Source organism: Miniopterus schreibersii (genome assembly GCF_964146895.1).
Source record: "Miniopterus schreibersii genome assembly, chromosome: 9".
NCBI classification, from domain to species: Eukaryota; Metazoa; Chordata; class Mammalia; order Chiroptera; family Miniopteridae; genus Miniopterus; species Miniopterus schreibersii.
Genome location: NC_138118.1, coordinates 83815733 through 83833336, shown reverse-complemented (window position 1 = coordinate 83833336; position 17604 = coordinate 83815733). Strand labels below are relative to the sequence as shown.

At 62.7% G+C, this 17604-nt stretch overlaps 1 protein-coding gene across 5 annotated transcripts in view; it reads right to left on the bottom strand.

The window, feature by feature from the left end:
• TNS3 (tensin 3) overlaps positions 1-17604 on the bottom strand; it is a 122876-nt gene that overhangs the window by 21612 nt on the left and 83660 nt on the right. For all 5 annotated transcript variants that reach the window (XM_081146485.1, XM_081146481.1, XM_081146482.1 and 2 more), the window contains 4 exons: positions 13978-15213; positions 9356-9528; positions 8468-8594; positions 8298-8381 (listed from right to left, as the gene is read on the bottom strand). In XM_081146485.1, coding sequence (XP_081002611.1) covers positions 8298-8381; positions 8468-8594; positions 9356-9528; positions 13978-15213 — 1620 coding nt within the window. The remainder of the gene's footprint in view (positions 1-8297; positions 8382-8467; positions 8595-9355; positions 9529-13977; positions 15214-17604) is intronic.

The window sequence follows — 17604 nt, the reverse complement described above, 5'->3', positions numbered from 1 at the left end:
AAGTGAGACAAGGAAAGTGAAAGGCAAGAGCCAGAAATGAGCATCAGAAGGGTGCGTCCACGCCGCCCCCAGACTGTGCCACGGCCGGTCCTGACCCACCAAGACCCGAGGTCGGCACGGGGCACAAAGGGTCCTCGGGGGAGTCTTCCTGCCCCTTTCCCCGCTGCCCACACCCCCTGGTCTTGCACCGGAAGTCCGCGTGTGCGGTGTCCACGGACCACGGCCTCTGTCCCGCCCACACCTGCGACTGCGTGGCCTCAGGTGAATCCCGGCTGTTCCCCATCCTTCACTATTCAAATTCTTTTTCTTTTTTTTTTTTAAATATGTCTTTATTGATTTCAGAGAGAGGAAAGGAGAGGGAGAGAGAGATAGAAACATCAATGACGAGAGAGTCACTGACCGAGCCTGCAACCCGGGCATGTGCCCTGACCGGGAATCGAACCCCGATCGCCTGGATCCTAGGTCGACGCTCAACCGTTGAGCCACGCCCGGCCGGGCTCAAATTCTTTATTCAACTAATCCAGTTACGCAAAGAAAGCCTGTTCGCACTTGGACTGAAGTCCTAGTAATACAGCTGACCTAGGACTTGGGGTCGATTCCAGGTGGGCCACTGACAGCCACGACCCGATTCCCCACGGCACCAACACCCTCAGCCACAGTGCACCCCACCCATCCCGGCGCCGAAGCCACAGGCAGCTTCACACCTTCGACTGTCATCTTACTGTTTTCTTAAAACACAGAGAGAAACTGAGGGCAGTAAACAGAGAAGGCGAAGGGTCCATAAACGGCCCTTCACATGTGACCGCGGATCCAGAATGTCCCCGATCATCACGCCCACACTCCGCCCACGGCCCACGGCCCTCACGCTCTCGGCCCAGCTCCGCGGTGGGGGGGGAGGGGGCAGATCTCAGCGTCGCGGCGTGAAGTCCCAGGTGGCTCTCACGTGGGTTAAAGCCCTGGTTCCGTTACAGGCGCCCACTTTATACGAGAATAATGAGAATTAGGGAAACCGCTGCCTCTGGCTGTGTGCCCAGGCCGTGCCCAGCATTGCACCAAACCACACGCAGGCCTCGCCTGGCATCATCCTCATCAGAAGGCGTCCGTGTGCCCACAGGGACCCCTACTCTGAAAGGGGCGGTTATGAACCCTGCTCCGCGGAGCCGGTTCAGCCCTACAACTTGGGAAGCTACACTCTCCCCACGAGACGGCCCTGCCGCTATCGGGGATCTGACGGTCAGGGGCCTAACTTCATACAAGCTCCCTGCTCTGAAGGGACTGCCCTCTCCCGCATCTCCAACCTGCCACCCTCTAGAGACAGGATGGGGAGGGTGCCCCGGGCATCATCGCCACTGGGCCTGTGGCTCCCGCTGAGAAAACACCCAGAACCTCCAAAGGCAGCTCTACCAGCTCAGGCCCTGGACCCCCCACTGGCCACCACCATCGCCACGTGCCCACGAGGCAGAGAATGACCTCCCTCCTCACGTAAACCAACCCAAATCCTCTTAATCGCATTTTGGAGTCAGAAAAACATCTTCATCCTGAGCAGACAATTTCTAACATAACAACCACATGTGTGGGATCCACGGAAAACTGCTGCACGTAAAAGGCATTAAAACCACAGGAAAACGTGAACAGACATTATCTCCACTCAACCGCAGAGAAATCCCTCGGCCCGCAGGGGAGCACACAGACTCGGGCCGGACGTAGCGAGAAGGGGGCCGCTGGGCGTCCACATTGCTTTTCCACGGTGCAGTGTTTGGGGCTCCCTCTCTCCCCATTATTTGTCCCCAATCCTTCCAGCAAAATCATGCACATGCTGCGTCGGCCCAGGGTCAGCGGGTTGCAGATAAGACTGTGGAACCTAAGGACACAGGGGCCCCAGAGCGGCCACCGTCACGTGCACTTGCCCTGCCCAGGCCACCCTCAGAGCTGGGCGCCCTGCCGGCGGGGCGGGGGCTCCCCTAGGAGATGTCAGAGGTGAGGGGCAGGGAAGGACCCCGACACGCTTCCCAGCAGAACCTCAGCCGACCCACGTCAGGATATTCTGGTGGCTGCGGGTCTTGAGTGCTGGCCGGGGACCTGTTGGGAGCCCTCCCTCTGCTCCGCCAGTGGACGTGACCGCAGTAACTCTCGTTCTGAAACCCCAGCTCGGCTCCTGGCGCCTGGTTTAGCATCAGGTGAAAACACGGCTTCTCCACCTGGGGCAGCCTCAGCCCTCGTCCTGGGGCAGCTGCCCCGGGTGGACAGCTCGGCCCCTGAATGGGGCTGGCGCATTTTTCTGCATTTTCTCAGTTTCGGCGAAAGAATGTGCTGTGCTGGGAAGCAGCAGCTCCGGAAAGCCGCACATCTGTAAACCAGGCTCTCCCGGCCCACGAGCCACAGCAGACAAAGCATGGCTTTTCTTCTGGAGCCAGTCCCATGCTCCGGGGCTGGGGCGTTTGGCTCCAGAGTCTCAGGGACCACAGGGCTGTCGCCAAGTGACAGGGACGCTGGGAAGAGCCACCATCCTCCCAATCTGGTTGGTCTCCCCAGCTTCCGGGCTCCTAGACCCCGCAGCCCACCTAGTCTCTCCCGGTCCCCTCCCCCACCGGCGGAGCTCAGGTTTCAGTATCAGCCACCGGACAAGGCCCGAGGTGCCGGCCTGGGGCTGCGGGCTGCTCACCTGGGTACCCCGGGCTCGGGTCTGTCCGCGGAAGGGCCTGGGAAGTCGGGGACCGGGCGGAGGCGCTCTGAGGGCTTGTCCCTGCGGCCCTGTGTGGTGCGTGGTGTCCCACACCCACTCGGGCAGGGCCACTCTGGATTCCGGTGTCCCGGGGAAGCTGGGGCGGGACACTGGGCGGCCACCTCCCAGGAGGCCCATTCAGAGGGCAGCGGGGAGAACTGGTCTGGTAGGAGGAGGGAGCCCGGATCGCGGCCGCCTGGGGCTGTGGTGGGCGGGCCTGCCCAGTCAGTGCCTCCGGCCGCACTGGCTCCGCCTGCTCCGCCGCCTGGTTGCTTCCTTTTGGATTCTTTCCCCCTTTTCCTCTCCCTTAAACTCCCAGCCGAAACCCTCCGCGGGCTGTTTCAGTCCCGGGGCTGGCGTCGGCCGAGGGACAAGCAGTTGGCGCGGGGGAGGTGGCCACCCCTGGGAGGACACCCAAAGCAGCCTAGAGAGGACCCCCATCCTGGGACCTGCCCCTCAAGAGCCACCACCTCCCCCAAACTCAGGCCGATTCCCTGGGATCCCATGCTCACAGCAGAGAAGCTTCCAGCAACCACCAGAATCCCTGGTCAGCTCTGCACGGAGCCCGCTGGGTCCACACCCCGTCCCTGCCCCTGGGTGGGGCATCTCCCCTCATCTGGCCCCAGCCACCGTCCTCGAGGCCCCTCACTCCAGCCCTGCCCTCAGGTGCTGGAGACCTTCGTCACTCCCCTGCTCAACCCTGCAGGCTCCTCCGGGCCCTGGGAGGCCCTGACACCCTGTCCAGACCCTGGCTGCAGACTCTCATCTCCAAACACTTAGCGGGGGCACCTGGCTGGTACCCCCTCCTACCAACAGGCTGCTGGCAGGTCTAAACACACTCAGCCGCTTTCTTCCTTCTTCCCTCTAACTGAAAGGCCCACCCTCCCCAAACCAACTGGTGAAGAACTCCTATACACTCATCAAAACCCATTTCAAGTGACTCCACATTTTAATAGGACTTGGGACACGATCTCCCTCAGTCACAGAGAAGTATGTGCTCCATTTCTGTGGCCTGAAATCCGACAGGAACAAGTCCGCGTGTGTGTGTGTGTGGGGGGGGGTGGGGGGCGGCTTCCCTGTGGAAGCTCCCTGAGGAGACACACGTGTCCAAGCCCAGCATGGTGTGGGCACCCACCCCTCGCCTCTCTTGCCCCATGGGTTGGGCACAGTCCTATTCGACCACCAGCTCCTAGCGCTGACTCCACTTCCCCTAGTGTCCTGCAGGACAAGGTCCCACATCCGTCCCTCCCGGGATGTCCCTTCTTTTTTATTTTTTAAATCCTCACCCAAGGATATTGTTTCCAGTGCTTTTCAGAGAGAGAGGAAGGGAGAGAGAGAGAAACATCGATGGTTCTTCCTGCACGAGCCTCAACTGGGGCCACGGATCGAGCCTGCAACTGAGGTATGTGCCCTTGGCTGGAATCGAACCCGGGACCCTTCAGTCCACGGGCCGACGCTCTAACCACTGAGCCAAGCCGGCCAGGGCTGGGATGTCCCTCTCTTGCTCACAGGCAGCACCACCTCCACTACATTCAACATGGGACCGGGCGCAAGCACAGGCGGAGCCCCCGTGCAGCCCTGTGACCCCCTCGTCAACCGGGGCTCGGCCGAGAGGTTCGTGCCCCTCACAGGAGACATGGGGAGCCTGGGACCCTCGGCCCCCTCTAGGCTATGGGCCAGGAGGACCCCCGGGACCCTCCCAAGGTCGGCAGGGCACTTCCTCTGCGTTGTTTACGTTCCTGTGTCTTCAGAGCCGAGCGGAGAGGCTCGGTCGGAAATGCAGGCTCAGCGGAGGGCAGCCCAGCCTTTCCCGTGGCCCCTCGCCCTTAGCAGGGAGGAAGGCGAGCGCAGGGCAGCCAGGCCCAGGAAGGGCTGGACAGACAGATGGACAGGCTCAGGAAGGGCTGGGGCAGACAGACGGATGGCACTCCCTGGGGCGCGTCCTGTCTCCCCTCGGCTGGGTGGCAGCCAGAGGGTGAGGTGACTTCCTGGGTGTGCTCCGAGGGGCAGCGCTTTTGCTGGTGAAAATCATCCTCAGGAAGCTCACCCTAGACGCACGGCCCACCCGGCCCAGGGGCGTCGCAGGAGGCGGACGCCCAGGGTGCCCACCTTGCTGGGCCCTGGCAGGGTGGTAGCCATGGACAAGCAGACACAGCCTGCGCCCGGCGGGCCAGCCCTTCCCAGGCATGCCTCCCGCAGGGACCCTGCCCCGGGCGGGGCCACGCACCGGCCTCCCTCCGAGGCACAGGATCTCTCCCCGTCTCTCACTCACTTGCTGACTTGTTGGAAAATGAAACACACTTTACCCACTGCCTTCTCCACAGGGACGCTGGGGCCTTAGGAAAAGTGAAACAGACGGACGACAGTGTCCAGACAACAGAGGGGGACGGCCCTGGCCCTGGCCCTGGCCCCTGCCACCCAAAGGCACAGCCACTGCAGGTGGGAGCCCGAGGGCTGCTCCAGGGACAACCTGGGACCCTCTCACCGATGGACAGGCAACCTGGGGCCCGAGCTGAGGCCTGGGCTGCGCAGCCATGAGGGGAACGGGGGGAGGAGGGAAGATGGAAGGAGAGAGGAGAGACGAGGGGGAGAGGTAAGTTTCTGGTTAGGAAGAGACCTCAGGGAGGCCTGTGGTCTGGGGTGTGAGAGGGTGGGGAGCCTTCGTCGGGGGGGGGGGCAGGATCGAGGAGGCAGACTTGTTGGCTAAGATGCCCAGGGAGGGTGCATGGAAGGGGCATGGAGTGTCCCCTGGGTGCCCCCTCCTGGCTCAGCCATCCTAAGGCACCAGCTGGACAGTCTGACATCCTCTCTGCCCCTGGTGGGTCCACAGGCCTATGGGGTCCTGGAGGACCTGTGTCCTGTCACCTCTCCACGCCCTGCCTGCCTGGTGCCACTCAGTGAAGGGGGACCCAGGTTACCCCGAACCAGGGGGGCATCGCAGGGTATTCTCAGCACTTACTGGGTGATGGGGGCTGGGAGGCCTCGCAGTGCGAGCTGGAGAAAACCAGGGGCCTCTCCCGTGTGTGTCGGGGGGCGGGGTCAGGGACAGGGAGGGGAAAGCCACAGATACCTCGACCAGGCACAGCCGTGTGAACACACACACACACGGTACACACGCATGTGCCGCCCTATGTCTCAGAACGAACCGAAACGCAACAGGATTTAACCCAAACACGAAGCTGCAATCAGGATGCCTGGTCAGGGCCTCTCTGAAGGAGGCACCCTAACCTGGGGCCATCAGGTTCCACTATGAACACCCCTGAAGGCTCTGAAGGGGCTGGGCCACAGCCGGTCACAAAGGGCGAGAGCCAGGCGACAGGTTTAAATCCCCACGTCCCTCAGTGACTTGGGACAGCTGACTCTCCTCAGGTCTCGCCATCCAAGCTCCCCCCAGGTGAGTCCAGCAGAGCCTGGCGTTTCATGGCCAAGAATGCAGCCCACGGGGACAGGTCACCTGTCACTGCCCTCCCGCCAGGCTGGGAAGGTGCCGTCCGCGGGGGCCACGACTCATAGGGCTTTGGAAGGTAAGAAAAACTCCCGAAGGGAAACAAACCCAATTGTACGTGCCAGGGCCACCTGCATAGCCTCAGATCGTACCAGTTCCCAGAGGCAGCCTGACTGCCACCTTCCTCTCCAGAGACAGCGGAGGCCTGGGCTGTGGGTCCCGGATCCCCCGCGGCCGGACCTATGCTGGGGCCCAGACCAACCACTCCTCCGATCCAGGAGAGAGCGTGACTTTGACAAACGATGTGGCTCTGAACTGCTTCCTTGAGGATGGGACCCTGAAATCAAAAGCTAATCTCCTGTTTCAGGTGCCCAAGCAGAAGTCTCCCTTCGCTTCTGAGGCTGGCCCCTAGCAGAGCGAGCACAGGCCGGGATCTCTTAGGCTCAAGGTCACAGGACGTCTCAGCAGCTTCCGCAACACGAGCAGGACCCCAGAGCTCCAGGCCCACGGGCGCCTGTCACCCAGGGCCCTGGGCACGCTGCCTCCCAGGCCGAGAGCAGACACCCGCTGGCCGCCCGTCCGAGGGACGGTCAGGTGCTGAGATCCCAGAACAGTCCACCAGAGGGGGCGAGACAAGCTGGTAAATAAACTCAGAGGAACAGATTCCTCTAATAAGCCAAGAGCAAGCAAACAAAAGACGGCCCTCGCCACGCTGGGAAATGGCCACTCGCGTGCGGACGTGGCCAGGTGTGGCTGCTGTGGCTGAGGCCTCAGGCCACGTGCCGTCGCTCACCCCCTTGGACGTTCTGAGCTGCATCCGCGCACCCCGGTGCCTGACCACACACGCAGGGACCCAGGCCTCCCGCTGACCCGCCCGCCCACCCCTGCTGCTCATTTTACCTACAGTTTCAAGCGGCCAACTTTCCTTTCTCATGTTTAACCTGGAGGGGGTGCAACAGTTGCTCCACACCAGCTGCTCGGGGTCCCCCTCACTCACGTGCTTTCTCTCGCACAGCCCAGGGGTAGAGCAGCATGCAGGCCACGGGCACAAACATCCCGCGCACGCCAGGGACACGCGTGGAATGAACACAAGCCCCACGCTGTGATGTGACCCACGTGGACTTGCCCCTCAGCTTCTGCAAATGCAGAGCCACCGAAGGCGTCTAAATGCCACACCACGTGCCACGTCCCGCACAGGCCTCTGTTCCTGTCGCCAACATTCTCATTAACGTTCAAAAACTTCCAAAAGAAAAGCGAGTCGGGCTCAGGGAGGAAAGTGGAGGCCTGGCAGAAACACGTTAACGTGTCAGGCTTCCGAGAGTGACGACTCTGGAAAAAAATAAACAAAACAAAGCATCGCCTCACGGTGATCCCTCCCCCTCGAGGAGGCGCCCTGGGCTCTCTCCTTGGCGTCCTCCCTCTGGCAAACACTGCCCGTTTTTGACCTTGGGAAGCAGCTCCAAGGGTCTGGTTTTGAACCCAAGAAAACACCAGCTTCACAAAATGAACTGCGCTGTGACCTCCTCTATTTTCTGGGAGGGACCGTGCAGACTTCGTGTTGATTCCTCTCTACGAGTCTGGTAGGATCCCCGGGGCCTCCGTCTGCGTTTAACTACCCGCCCGCCGCAGGGCACCTGGCTGGCTCCCAGGCTCTGCTACGAAAGGGAAGCGGCGGCACCTTGGCGGGCAGGTGCTTGTGCTCACCCGTCACCGCCTCCCTGTGCTCACCCGTGCGCCCGAGGAGCCAGGCCTCGGGCATCGCAGACTCGGGGCCGATACAGAAACTGCCAGGGCCGACCCACCGCAGAAGTTGCCGGGCCCCGGGGAAGCTCCAGGGCAGTGACCAGCGTCCAGCACACGAGGAGCCAGGACAGGTCAGGTGACCAGGCTGTGGGCCAGGGCTGCCCATGCCTCACAGTCGCCGGCCGAGGCCACGGGGACCTTCCCAGGGACGCTCGCTCGGGGGACACACGGCCGCACCCGACGCAGGCGGAGACGCTGTGCCGATGCCAACCCCGCGGGCTGCACGGCCGTCCCTCACCTCCCCGGCCACAGCCACCCTCATTTCCGTGGCTGGACGCGCGACTCAGGCGAGGACGGCGCCCGGAGCAGAGGGGGCGGGCTCCTTACCGTGCGATGCTTTGTACAGACGGCTGGCGCCGCTCCTCTGCGGCCCGGTCGGGCTGAACGCGGGGTAATGCGGAGGCGTGGTCGCTGGAAAAGAGCAGAGCGAGCGGCTGCCCCCGTGTCCCCTGGAGGCGGGCCGGGGGCGTGCGGGGCGAGCTTCGCCGCGTCCTTACCATACGGCGTCGGCGGAGACACGGGGAAGGAGGGCGTGGGCGGCCCGGACTCGCTGCCGTTCTTACTCGGAGAGAAGACCCTGCCGTCAACCCCGTCGAGGTTTGGGGGATACGCGGCGATCACCGTCTGGAAGCGACACGGCGGGGCGGGGTCAGGGGTCGGCCGCCCCGGGGTCGGCCGCAGCCGAGCGTGGGGATGGGAAGGCCGGGCTCCCCACCCACAGCACGGGACCCGCGGTGGGCGCGACAGGCTGCAGTGAGAAGTGGGTGAAACCACCCCGCCACTCAGACGGCAGAGAAGGCGGGGGGCGCGCCCCAAACGCTCGCCTCGGGGGAGCTGGCGTGTTACGACTACGTGACTCCTTCCTGATCTGTTCTGGGCCCCACCTTCCCCACCTCGAGAAGAAGTGAAACCCTGGTTTGAAGGGTTACTGGCTTGGGGCTCTGACGACCTGTCTTCCTTCTGCTCCGGTTAAAATCCGTAACCATGCCTCTCGGCAGGTGCTCTGTGATCCCCCTCGGGTCCTGCGTCCACGTGGACGCCCGTGTCCTGCTTCCCTCCGTGGCTCCTGAAGACCAGGGGAGGGGGTCTGGGCCACTCGATGACTTCGGGGGAGTCTGTTCACCTTCGCTGCTGCCAACCACCCACTGACCTCCTCCTGGTGACCCCCAAGCTCACAGCCCGTCCACAGCGTCACTCCTCAGCCCCACATGCGGTCAGAGCAGCGGCCGAGGGGCCGGAGTCTCCCCCGACCGGGCAGCCAGCACGCCCGGCCCCCCGGGCTCCCCTCTGCACACCTGGCACTCAGGAGGAGCCCTGCCTGGGGCACAGGCGGGTAGGGGGGACCTGCGGTCAGGCCGGGGCTCCAGGCGGGGCGGCGTCTGTACCTCTTTGGCGTCTGCGGGAGCCAGGAAAGGCGCCAGGCTCGGGGCCTGCTCCGCACCCGCGGGCTTCCCCCACCCGCACTTGGAGAAGGCCGGCTGCCCCCCGGCGTCACTGTCGTACTGACCGACGCTCAGCTTCCGGAACCTTCTGCCCAGCGGCTCGTCCCCCGAGGAGCCTGCGAGGAGAGACACGGGGCTGCAGGCGCTGTCTTCACAGTGGGGCCGACACCCCCGACTTCCAGTCGTCTCCTGTTCCCCCGGCGGCGCCGGGAGGGGGCCTGTCCGTCTGCCCCCCCCCCCCGAGTCTGCCATGCGGCCTGCACACAGCAGGTGCTCAGGAAACCCGAGGAGAAGGGGCAGGGACCCCAGTGGACCCTGGTCTCCCCACCGAGGCGGCAGGAAAGACTCCCGGTGGTCACACGGGAAAGAGACCAGGGAGCAAGCGCCCGGGACTCGACGCTCCGAGGCCCGTCGCCCCCTTTCCCACCAGGGCGTCAGGGGCCCACGTGGGGGTCGGAGGCTTGCGCTCCGCTTTCTGACCACAAGGAAGTCGCGCCTGCGTACACCAGACACCTCCACGCACACACAGCGGCCCCCACACAGAGGGGCCCTTCCTCTGCACCCCTCACTGCACCGCCCTGATCCCGCCGCCCCCACCGATGTCCAATCTGCCCGGTCGCTCCGGTTCCTGGCCATGCAGACCTGCTGACCGCACACAGCGCCCGAGACACTGCTTGTGTCAGCCCTGGTGGGCGCTGGCCGCTCAGGGCACACGCGAGGCTGCCGCAGAGGGACGGGGAGCCCGGGGCGTCCTCGGGCTCGTGGGGAGCATGGACAGCCACCTGGAGACCGGCCGCACCCCCCAGCCAGCCCCCGTCCACAGCCCCGGGTGCGGCGGACACAGCGGAGCCCCAGGGACCATGAGCCCCAGGGCTGTGTGCGAGGACCTGGGCACCCCGGTCAGGGACAGGGGCTCCGACAGTCACCCCAGGGACAGGGGCTCCGACGGTCACCCCAGGGACAGGGGCTCCGACGGTCACCCCAGGGACAGGGGCTCCGACGGTCACCCCAGCTGCAGGGGCCTCAGGCCCGGTTACGGACGACGAGCGACAGCTTCCATCTTAACAAGGAGAAATTCCGGAGGTAAAGAGCTTAATCTAATCACAGCAAAAACCACCACAGTGTTTATTCCACACCGATCCCCAGGCCTCCTGACCTCAGCACACTCAGACCAACGCACGTTTCTCCAAAGAGAGTGGAGATGGGGGGAGTCCAGAGGGACGTGACCAGCCCGCTCTCCCGGCTCAGTGTTCCCAGGACAAGTTAAGAGTCACTTCTCCCTCCAAAACGATGGATCTCTGTCCCCCCCACCTGTGGGCCGTGTTCTCCAAGACCTGGGGGGCTTTCGTAAAAAAAATCTCAATCTGAGTGCCGACCTACACCCAAGGCCTCAGGGGACAGTGTGTGGCAGCCGGGCCTCCCGGTCCCTGACCCCAGCGTCCGGGACCATGATGGGGAAAGCCCAGGTGAGGACGCCTACCTCTTGGATCACAAAACAGAGCTTCCTTCCCCGAGAAACACCGAAGGGCTTCGCTAGGTGGTGGGGGCAGGATGGGTCTGAAAGGCCAGGGGGTTGGTCTGGCCTCCCAGCAGAAGTTTTAGCAATGCTCCAATTCTACTCAAAATTAACCGTAATTCAAAGCGTAGACGTAAAAAACCACACAGGCGACTCCCGCTGGGACACCGCTGGCAGGGGCAGGTGCCTGGTTCCCGGTTCTGAATGTCCTTCCTTTTTATTATTACCCCCCGGCCCCCCATCACTGGATCTTCCTGGCCTTCTCCTCGAACATGTCATCTTTTAGGAACTGTAGCGTTTCCACAAAGCGACTCAGGATGGTCCCCAGGACTGTCCACCTTTGGGGCCACCTCCTGCTTGTTTCCATGCCTAGGAACGCGAGGGAGTTTCCAGAACCCGCCACGCAGGCCCATGTGACGCAGGCGGGTGCACACAGCTTTCGGATGGAAGCCGGGAGTCGTGGTTCCCGGGCTGTCCCTGCCGCCCTTGTCCTGACCTCTGCCCACTGCCCACCCCCGATTAGATGAGTGAGCAGTGCTCCCCGACGGTCCCTAAAGGAGCTCCTCTGTACAGACCAGCCGGTGTCCACCCCGGACATGGCTTCTGGAAACAGGCCACCCACACAGAGGCTGTGTCCTCAAAGCAGAGTCTCACACATCCGGGGCGGGGGGGGCCCTGGGCCACTTTAACAAAGACCTGCTGTGGGGCCCAGCAGCCCCGCTCCTGGGTCTACGCTCCAAAGAATTGAAAACATGTGTCCAAACAAACAGTGTGCACCAGTGTCCACAGCAGCACGATTCCGTCACCAGGAGGCGGAAACAACTCGACTGTCCGCCAACAAGGAGCAGACAACCCCCTCAATGTGGCCTATTCACACGGTGGAATATTACTCAGCCCTAAACAAGGACAAAGGCTCTGACATGAGACAATGCGGGAAAGCCTGGAAAACATGACACTCGGCCCAGCCAGCGTGGTTAAGTATCGTCCCGGGAACCAAGAGGTTGCCGGTTTGATTCCCGGTCAGGGCACATGCCCGGGTTGCCGGCTTGATCCCCAGTAGGGGGCGTGCAGGAGGCAGCCGGTCAATGATGTTTCTCTCTCTCCCTCTCCCTTCCTCTCTCTCTAAAATCAATAAAAACATATTTTAAAAAAAACACACACGCTGCCCAGTGACAGATTTAGACCTGGCCGGCTCTGCCCACACCGAGGCCGAGAGCCACGCTTTTCCTTCCAGCCTTTTGCCGCTTGGGGTCAGCTGTGGCACCAGCTTCTGGCCAGAAGGTCATCTCCAGATTTCACAAAGGTCTCTGAAGATTCGTATCCATTTTGCTAACACGGAACCTGCTGACATCGCTATGGTTCTAAAAGCATGGAAAACCCCACGGAAGGCCTGAGGTTCCTGCCAAAGATGAAAGCAACGGACTAAAAGGCACTTTAAGTTGCAGGATGGCAACCACCAGTGAGCTACGCCGGTTCACCGCTGAAATTCAAGTCCTTTCACTTCAAGATGCCACTGAATTACCTTCATGATAAAAGGAACTGGAGAGCATCTCAAAGCAAAATAAAAAATTCCAGTATCTGCCCTGGCAGGTGGCCCAGTTGGTTGGGCACTGTCTTGTGCACCAAACGGTGGCAGGTTCGATTCCCAGTCAGGGCACATGCCTGAGTTTCGGGTTCAATCGCCGGTTGGGGCACATGCAGGAGGCAGCCGATCAGTGTTTCTCTCTCACATCAATGTTTCTCTCCCCCCCGCCCTCTCCTCTTTCTAAAAATCAATAATTTAAAAAAAATCTTTAAAAAAATTCCAGAAACTAAAGCTGTGAGTTTCCCAAACAATTTAATCACGATCCCTGGAGGGGGCAGCACAGGACGTGGCCTTACAGCACCTCTCCGTCTGTTATCACAAGAATTAGGAATCACTAGGGACCAAGTTCCATCAGCCGACTACACACAAACCTAAAGCCACCAGGTGGTCCCCGGGCCCTGAGCTCCTTCCCCTCACATCCACTCAGACACCTCCAACTGCCCCCAAACTCACCCAGCAGAAACACTGCTGATCCTAATGTTTACAAGCAGTTTCTCTGAGGTCGGCTTGGCGAGGTGCGCGAGCCACGTGCTAGGAGAGTTTTGCTCCCATTGAAACCTCTTTTAACACCTAATTTCCTGGCTGTGTTTGGGCTCACGCAGCCGGGAGCCAGCTGCGCCCAGACACAGGCTCAGACCGACATGGGGGGCGAAGGGGGGGCTGGCCTCCAACGTCCCCACACTCTCAGCCCCAGGGTGGCCCCTGGTACCGTCCCTGACTGATCAGGCACACGGGCTCCACATGCACAGACCTCAGCAGCCTGGACACCTGGCCTGGCCCCGGCCTCTCTGGGTGGGACCTTCCAGGAGCACATTCTTCCTGCGGCCCTCACACACCGTCCCCCGCCCCGCAGGCCCCGTCACAGCACCCGCTGCCCACGGGACAGCAGCCCAGGGCCACCTGGCCAGCTCCCCAGGCCCCACAGCCTCACGGCTCCCGGAGACAGAGCATGTCACAGACCCGATCCCAACACGCGCCCCTCACTCACGCCACTCTACACCCCGAGGTCGCCGCCTGTCCCACACCGAGGTCACCACCACCTGTCCCACGGCTGGAAGTCACTGCCTGCCCGCCACAGCCACCTCGCCCTTCCCAGGACGGGCAGGTGGGCAGGAGGCCCGACCGGTCCTCCCACCACCACATCCCGGGGACACGGGCCCGTGCAGGCCGCCTCCGAGTCCGCGAGGCACCCACCGGCTGCACCTCTCCCGTGCTGGGCCCGGAGCCTCACGGCCTCCACACTCCTCACCCTCCACCCACTGGCAAGACCGTCTGCCCCGCGCTCCTCAACGGCTCCCTGCGGGGCCAGCTCAGGGGCCTCTCACACCAGGACCGTGCAGTGGCCTCCCTGACACAGGCCGTGCCCCCCACTCCTCCACCGGGCCGGTGAGGACCGCACTCCCCGTAAGGCTCTGCCACACGACCCGGACGCAGTAACTGCGCGCCCCTGAAACGCCAGCTCACCTTGCTGCACGGGGGCTCGGCTGGGGTCCTCTCCTCGGTCCTGCAGGCGGCCGCTGCCCCGGGGCCCGTTCCCCATGCCATCCGGGGCGGTGGGGCCGTTGGCTGGGCTGCCCAGCTTGTTCATGTGGGTGGGGAGGGGCTCGAAGGTGGGGTCCAGCTCCAAGATCAGCCTGTTGAGCTGCTCGATGGACTGGTCGATGTCCAGGGTGGGCGAGCCCGGGGAGGGGTCCGGGCTGGGCTCCGGGCCTGTCCCGTTCATGACGTTGCTGTCCGGGAACCTGGCTTTGAACCCTTTGCCGGGAGGGGGCCGCTGGGTGTCAGGGGGATGTGGCCCGGGGCCGACGCCCCTCTGTACGGCCACTCTGCTGTTGGCCCCCCGGGCGGGGGCGACTGGGCCCCGGGGCGAACCGTCTGCTGGGCCGCGGCCCACGAGCCGGGCCTCCCCGTCCGAGGCGAAGCTGTACTGCCGGGCAGCCACCATCTGCTGCTGGCGCACCCAGGTCTGCGTGGAGTAGCCGCTCTGCCCGTAGGCCTGGGCCTGGGCGGACACGCAGGGCGCCCCAAGCTCGGGCTGCGGCTGCGCAGGCTCCCGGCTCCCGAAAGCCTCCCGCTCATACAGCGGCTCTACGCCCAGGCCCAGGTCGGGGACAAGGGCGCCGTGCTGGTCGTCCCCGGGGCTGCTCCCAAACCCGTCGGACAGGAGCGAGTTGTGGCTGCTCTGGTGGCAGGCGAAGGGGCCCAGGTGGGCGGGCGGGTGCCCCTCGGAGGAGGACAGGGTCCCGATGCTGTCCACGCTGTGCAGGTCGTGGCTGGGCATCTCATCGTCCAGGATGTCCGTCTCCCGGTCCTTGGGCGTGGCGTCTCCGTTCACGTGGACCTGGGCCGGCACGACGTGGCGCGTCCCACTAAACTTGCTGCAGGCATCAGTCATATCCTTGAGGGGGCTTCCGGAATCTTCTAGGCCAAAGCCACTGAGCAGCTGATCCAACTCAGCCTTCTCCTGGGGGCTCAGGCCCCTCTTGGATCCCGGAGCCAGGTGCTCCTCGGTCCTGTCTGTCCTCACCGAGGCCGTGGAGTGGCCCGAGTCACTGCTGACCGACAGGGTGTGGTCGCCGTGGTCTGGGCTGCTGGTGGCAGGGACAGCTGGGGCCCCTCCCGGGACACCGGGATCCGAGGCACTTTTTTTCCTCACCTTGGCGTAGAGACTGCCGTCCACGGGGCCCTGCGTGTGCAGCACTGGTGGGGAGAGAACGGGAGAGGGCGGTCAGTCAAGGGTGAGGGCTGAGGGCCCCTGGAATGGTGTGGACGTGTGTCCGAACAAATTAATAAATAAGTTCCTAATAGACGACTCACAGTAACCAGGGACAAATGCTCCTCTAGGACCCCCTAACTCTGTGTGCCCGGATGCCACCAAAAAGCAACTCGAGTGATCAGCTTCAGGCCCCCCCCTTTTAATTTTAAATATATATATATTTATTTTTCGAGAGGAAGGGAGAGGGAGAGATAGAAACATCATCCATCGGCTGCCTCCTGCAAGCCCCCTACTGGGGATCGAGCCCGAAACCCGGGCATGTGCCCTGACCGGGAATCGAACCCGTGACCTCTTGGTTTATGGGTTGACACTCAACCACTGAGCCACACTGGCCAGGAACTACCTTTTATGGAGAGATGGTCGTTCAAAGTCACCTGCCTGGAGGGCTCACTGTTAATTTCATCATCAGTTGGAATGTTGAACTCAGTTCAGCTCAGCTCGTAAATCCCCAAGATCGAGAATGAACAGTGCCCGTAAGACCAGGGCAGGCTTCCCTCCCCACACCTGTCAGCATCCACGGAGCCGGGCGCCAAACTCTGAACAGGCAGAACAACACTCTGAGACCCGCTCAAATCTAAGTATGTCACCCGATGGAAAGAGAAAGGGCAGGACTGGCCTCGGGTCTTCCCGCTACTGCAGTGTCTCTGGCCAGGAAGGGGCCCGATGGAGGCACGTGGGGCAGGACTCAGGCAGCGAAGCCGATCTCAGAGCCCCGATCTCCATACGATGGTCAGGAGAGAAAAACAAGGTCTCGGGTGTGGGGGGGAAGAGCAGACCCCCCTGCCACTGTTATTAATTCAGTGCCTCTGGGCCTCAAACTGCTCCTGCCTGGGTCCCTGAAAGCTGGGAGAGGCACCCAATGGTGCAGGGAGCTGGCTGCCAGCGCCTCCCTGCCCTCGTCTTCCCCAGGGGACTGCAGGCAACCTTGATGGGGCTGCTGCGGGCCTGGCCCACAGTCCTTGGGCCTGAAGCCACTGTGTCCCAGCAGAGCCTGGGTGGAGAGCCACTCCGCAGGGACCTGTCCTGGGCACCTGGCTCCGGCCCTGGTGTGCTGGGTGCATGGCCACGGTCAGCGGCTTTCACCTTTATTTGGAAACACTGGGCGACATGTCAGCACAGAGGCCTGTAGGGTGTCTGGGTGCTGTGCCAAGGGCACCCGTGGCCCAGGGCTTCCCTATTTCCAATGTGCCTCAGGTTGCCCTCACCGGAGTTGCTCAGTGGTCAGAGCGCCGGCCCAGTCAAGGGCACATACCTGGGTTGCAGGTTTGATGCCAGGCCCTGGTTGGGGCACGGGTGGGAGGCAACCAAATGTCTCTCTCGTGTCGATGTCTCTCCATTCCACTCTCTCTAAAAATCAATGGAAAAAATATCCTCAGGTGAGTATTTTGAAACGTGCCTCAGGAAGTGGCAGGGGAAGCCACGGGGGACAGAATCACTGGGGGACGGGTCAGCCCGCAGCTCCCCACACCCACCCCAAAGGAGAGTCTGGGAAAATGGCACACAGACCCCTCCGGAGAGGCAGCCGGGGACGAGCTGCTCCGTGCCGGGCAGGGGCCGGCTCCGGCCCTGGGAGGCCCTCAGGGCGACAGAGGTCCAACGGCAGCGGGTGTTTACTGAGCACCTATACGGGCAGGCACCTGGCAATTTTCTCTGACCTCCCCAGCGTGCCTACCTGGTGACTAGCTGTGACTCTTTTTTACTGATGAAAACGCCCGAGGCTCCGGGACAACCAGTAACTCCCCGAGGTCAGGCAGCTGCTGGGAAGCTCAGAGCCTACGTGCTGCCCACGGTCCACCTGCTGGGAGAGCCCAGGACGCACCCAGCCCAGGTCTGTGCCAGCGACCTGCCCGAGCCGGGCGGCATTGTCACTGTGCTCTGGACGGGACCAGTGTGGCCCTGGGCCCGGCAGAACCAGTGCCGTCGAAAGGCCTGGTGCACAGAGCTTGGGGAGTTAACACCAGGACGCCCAGAAAGATGGCCTCAATTTCAAGGCCCACCACACCCTCATTTCATAGCAACAGTGTCTTTAGTCTCGACCCAGTGACTCACGTCTGGGGGGCAGTTTGCACTTGAACGCTATAGAGGTGACGCAGGACGAGAGCTCTGCAGTCCCTCTGTGGCCCTTTCCCTTCCCGCTGGCCGCCCCGGCGCAAGAAAAAGGCCTCTCAAAGGACCCAGCCCATCTGGCAATGATTTCCCTGAGCCAGGGCCTAGTTGACCATCACACCCAAACACGCCCGGCCCTCCCACCCACGACACACGGGGAAGAACTGGGAGGAAGGAAGTGCAGTGAACGGTCCAGCCTCATCAAAGGG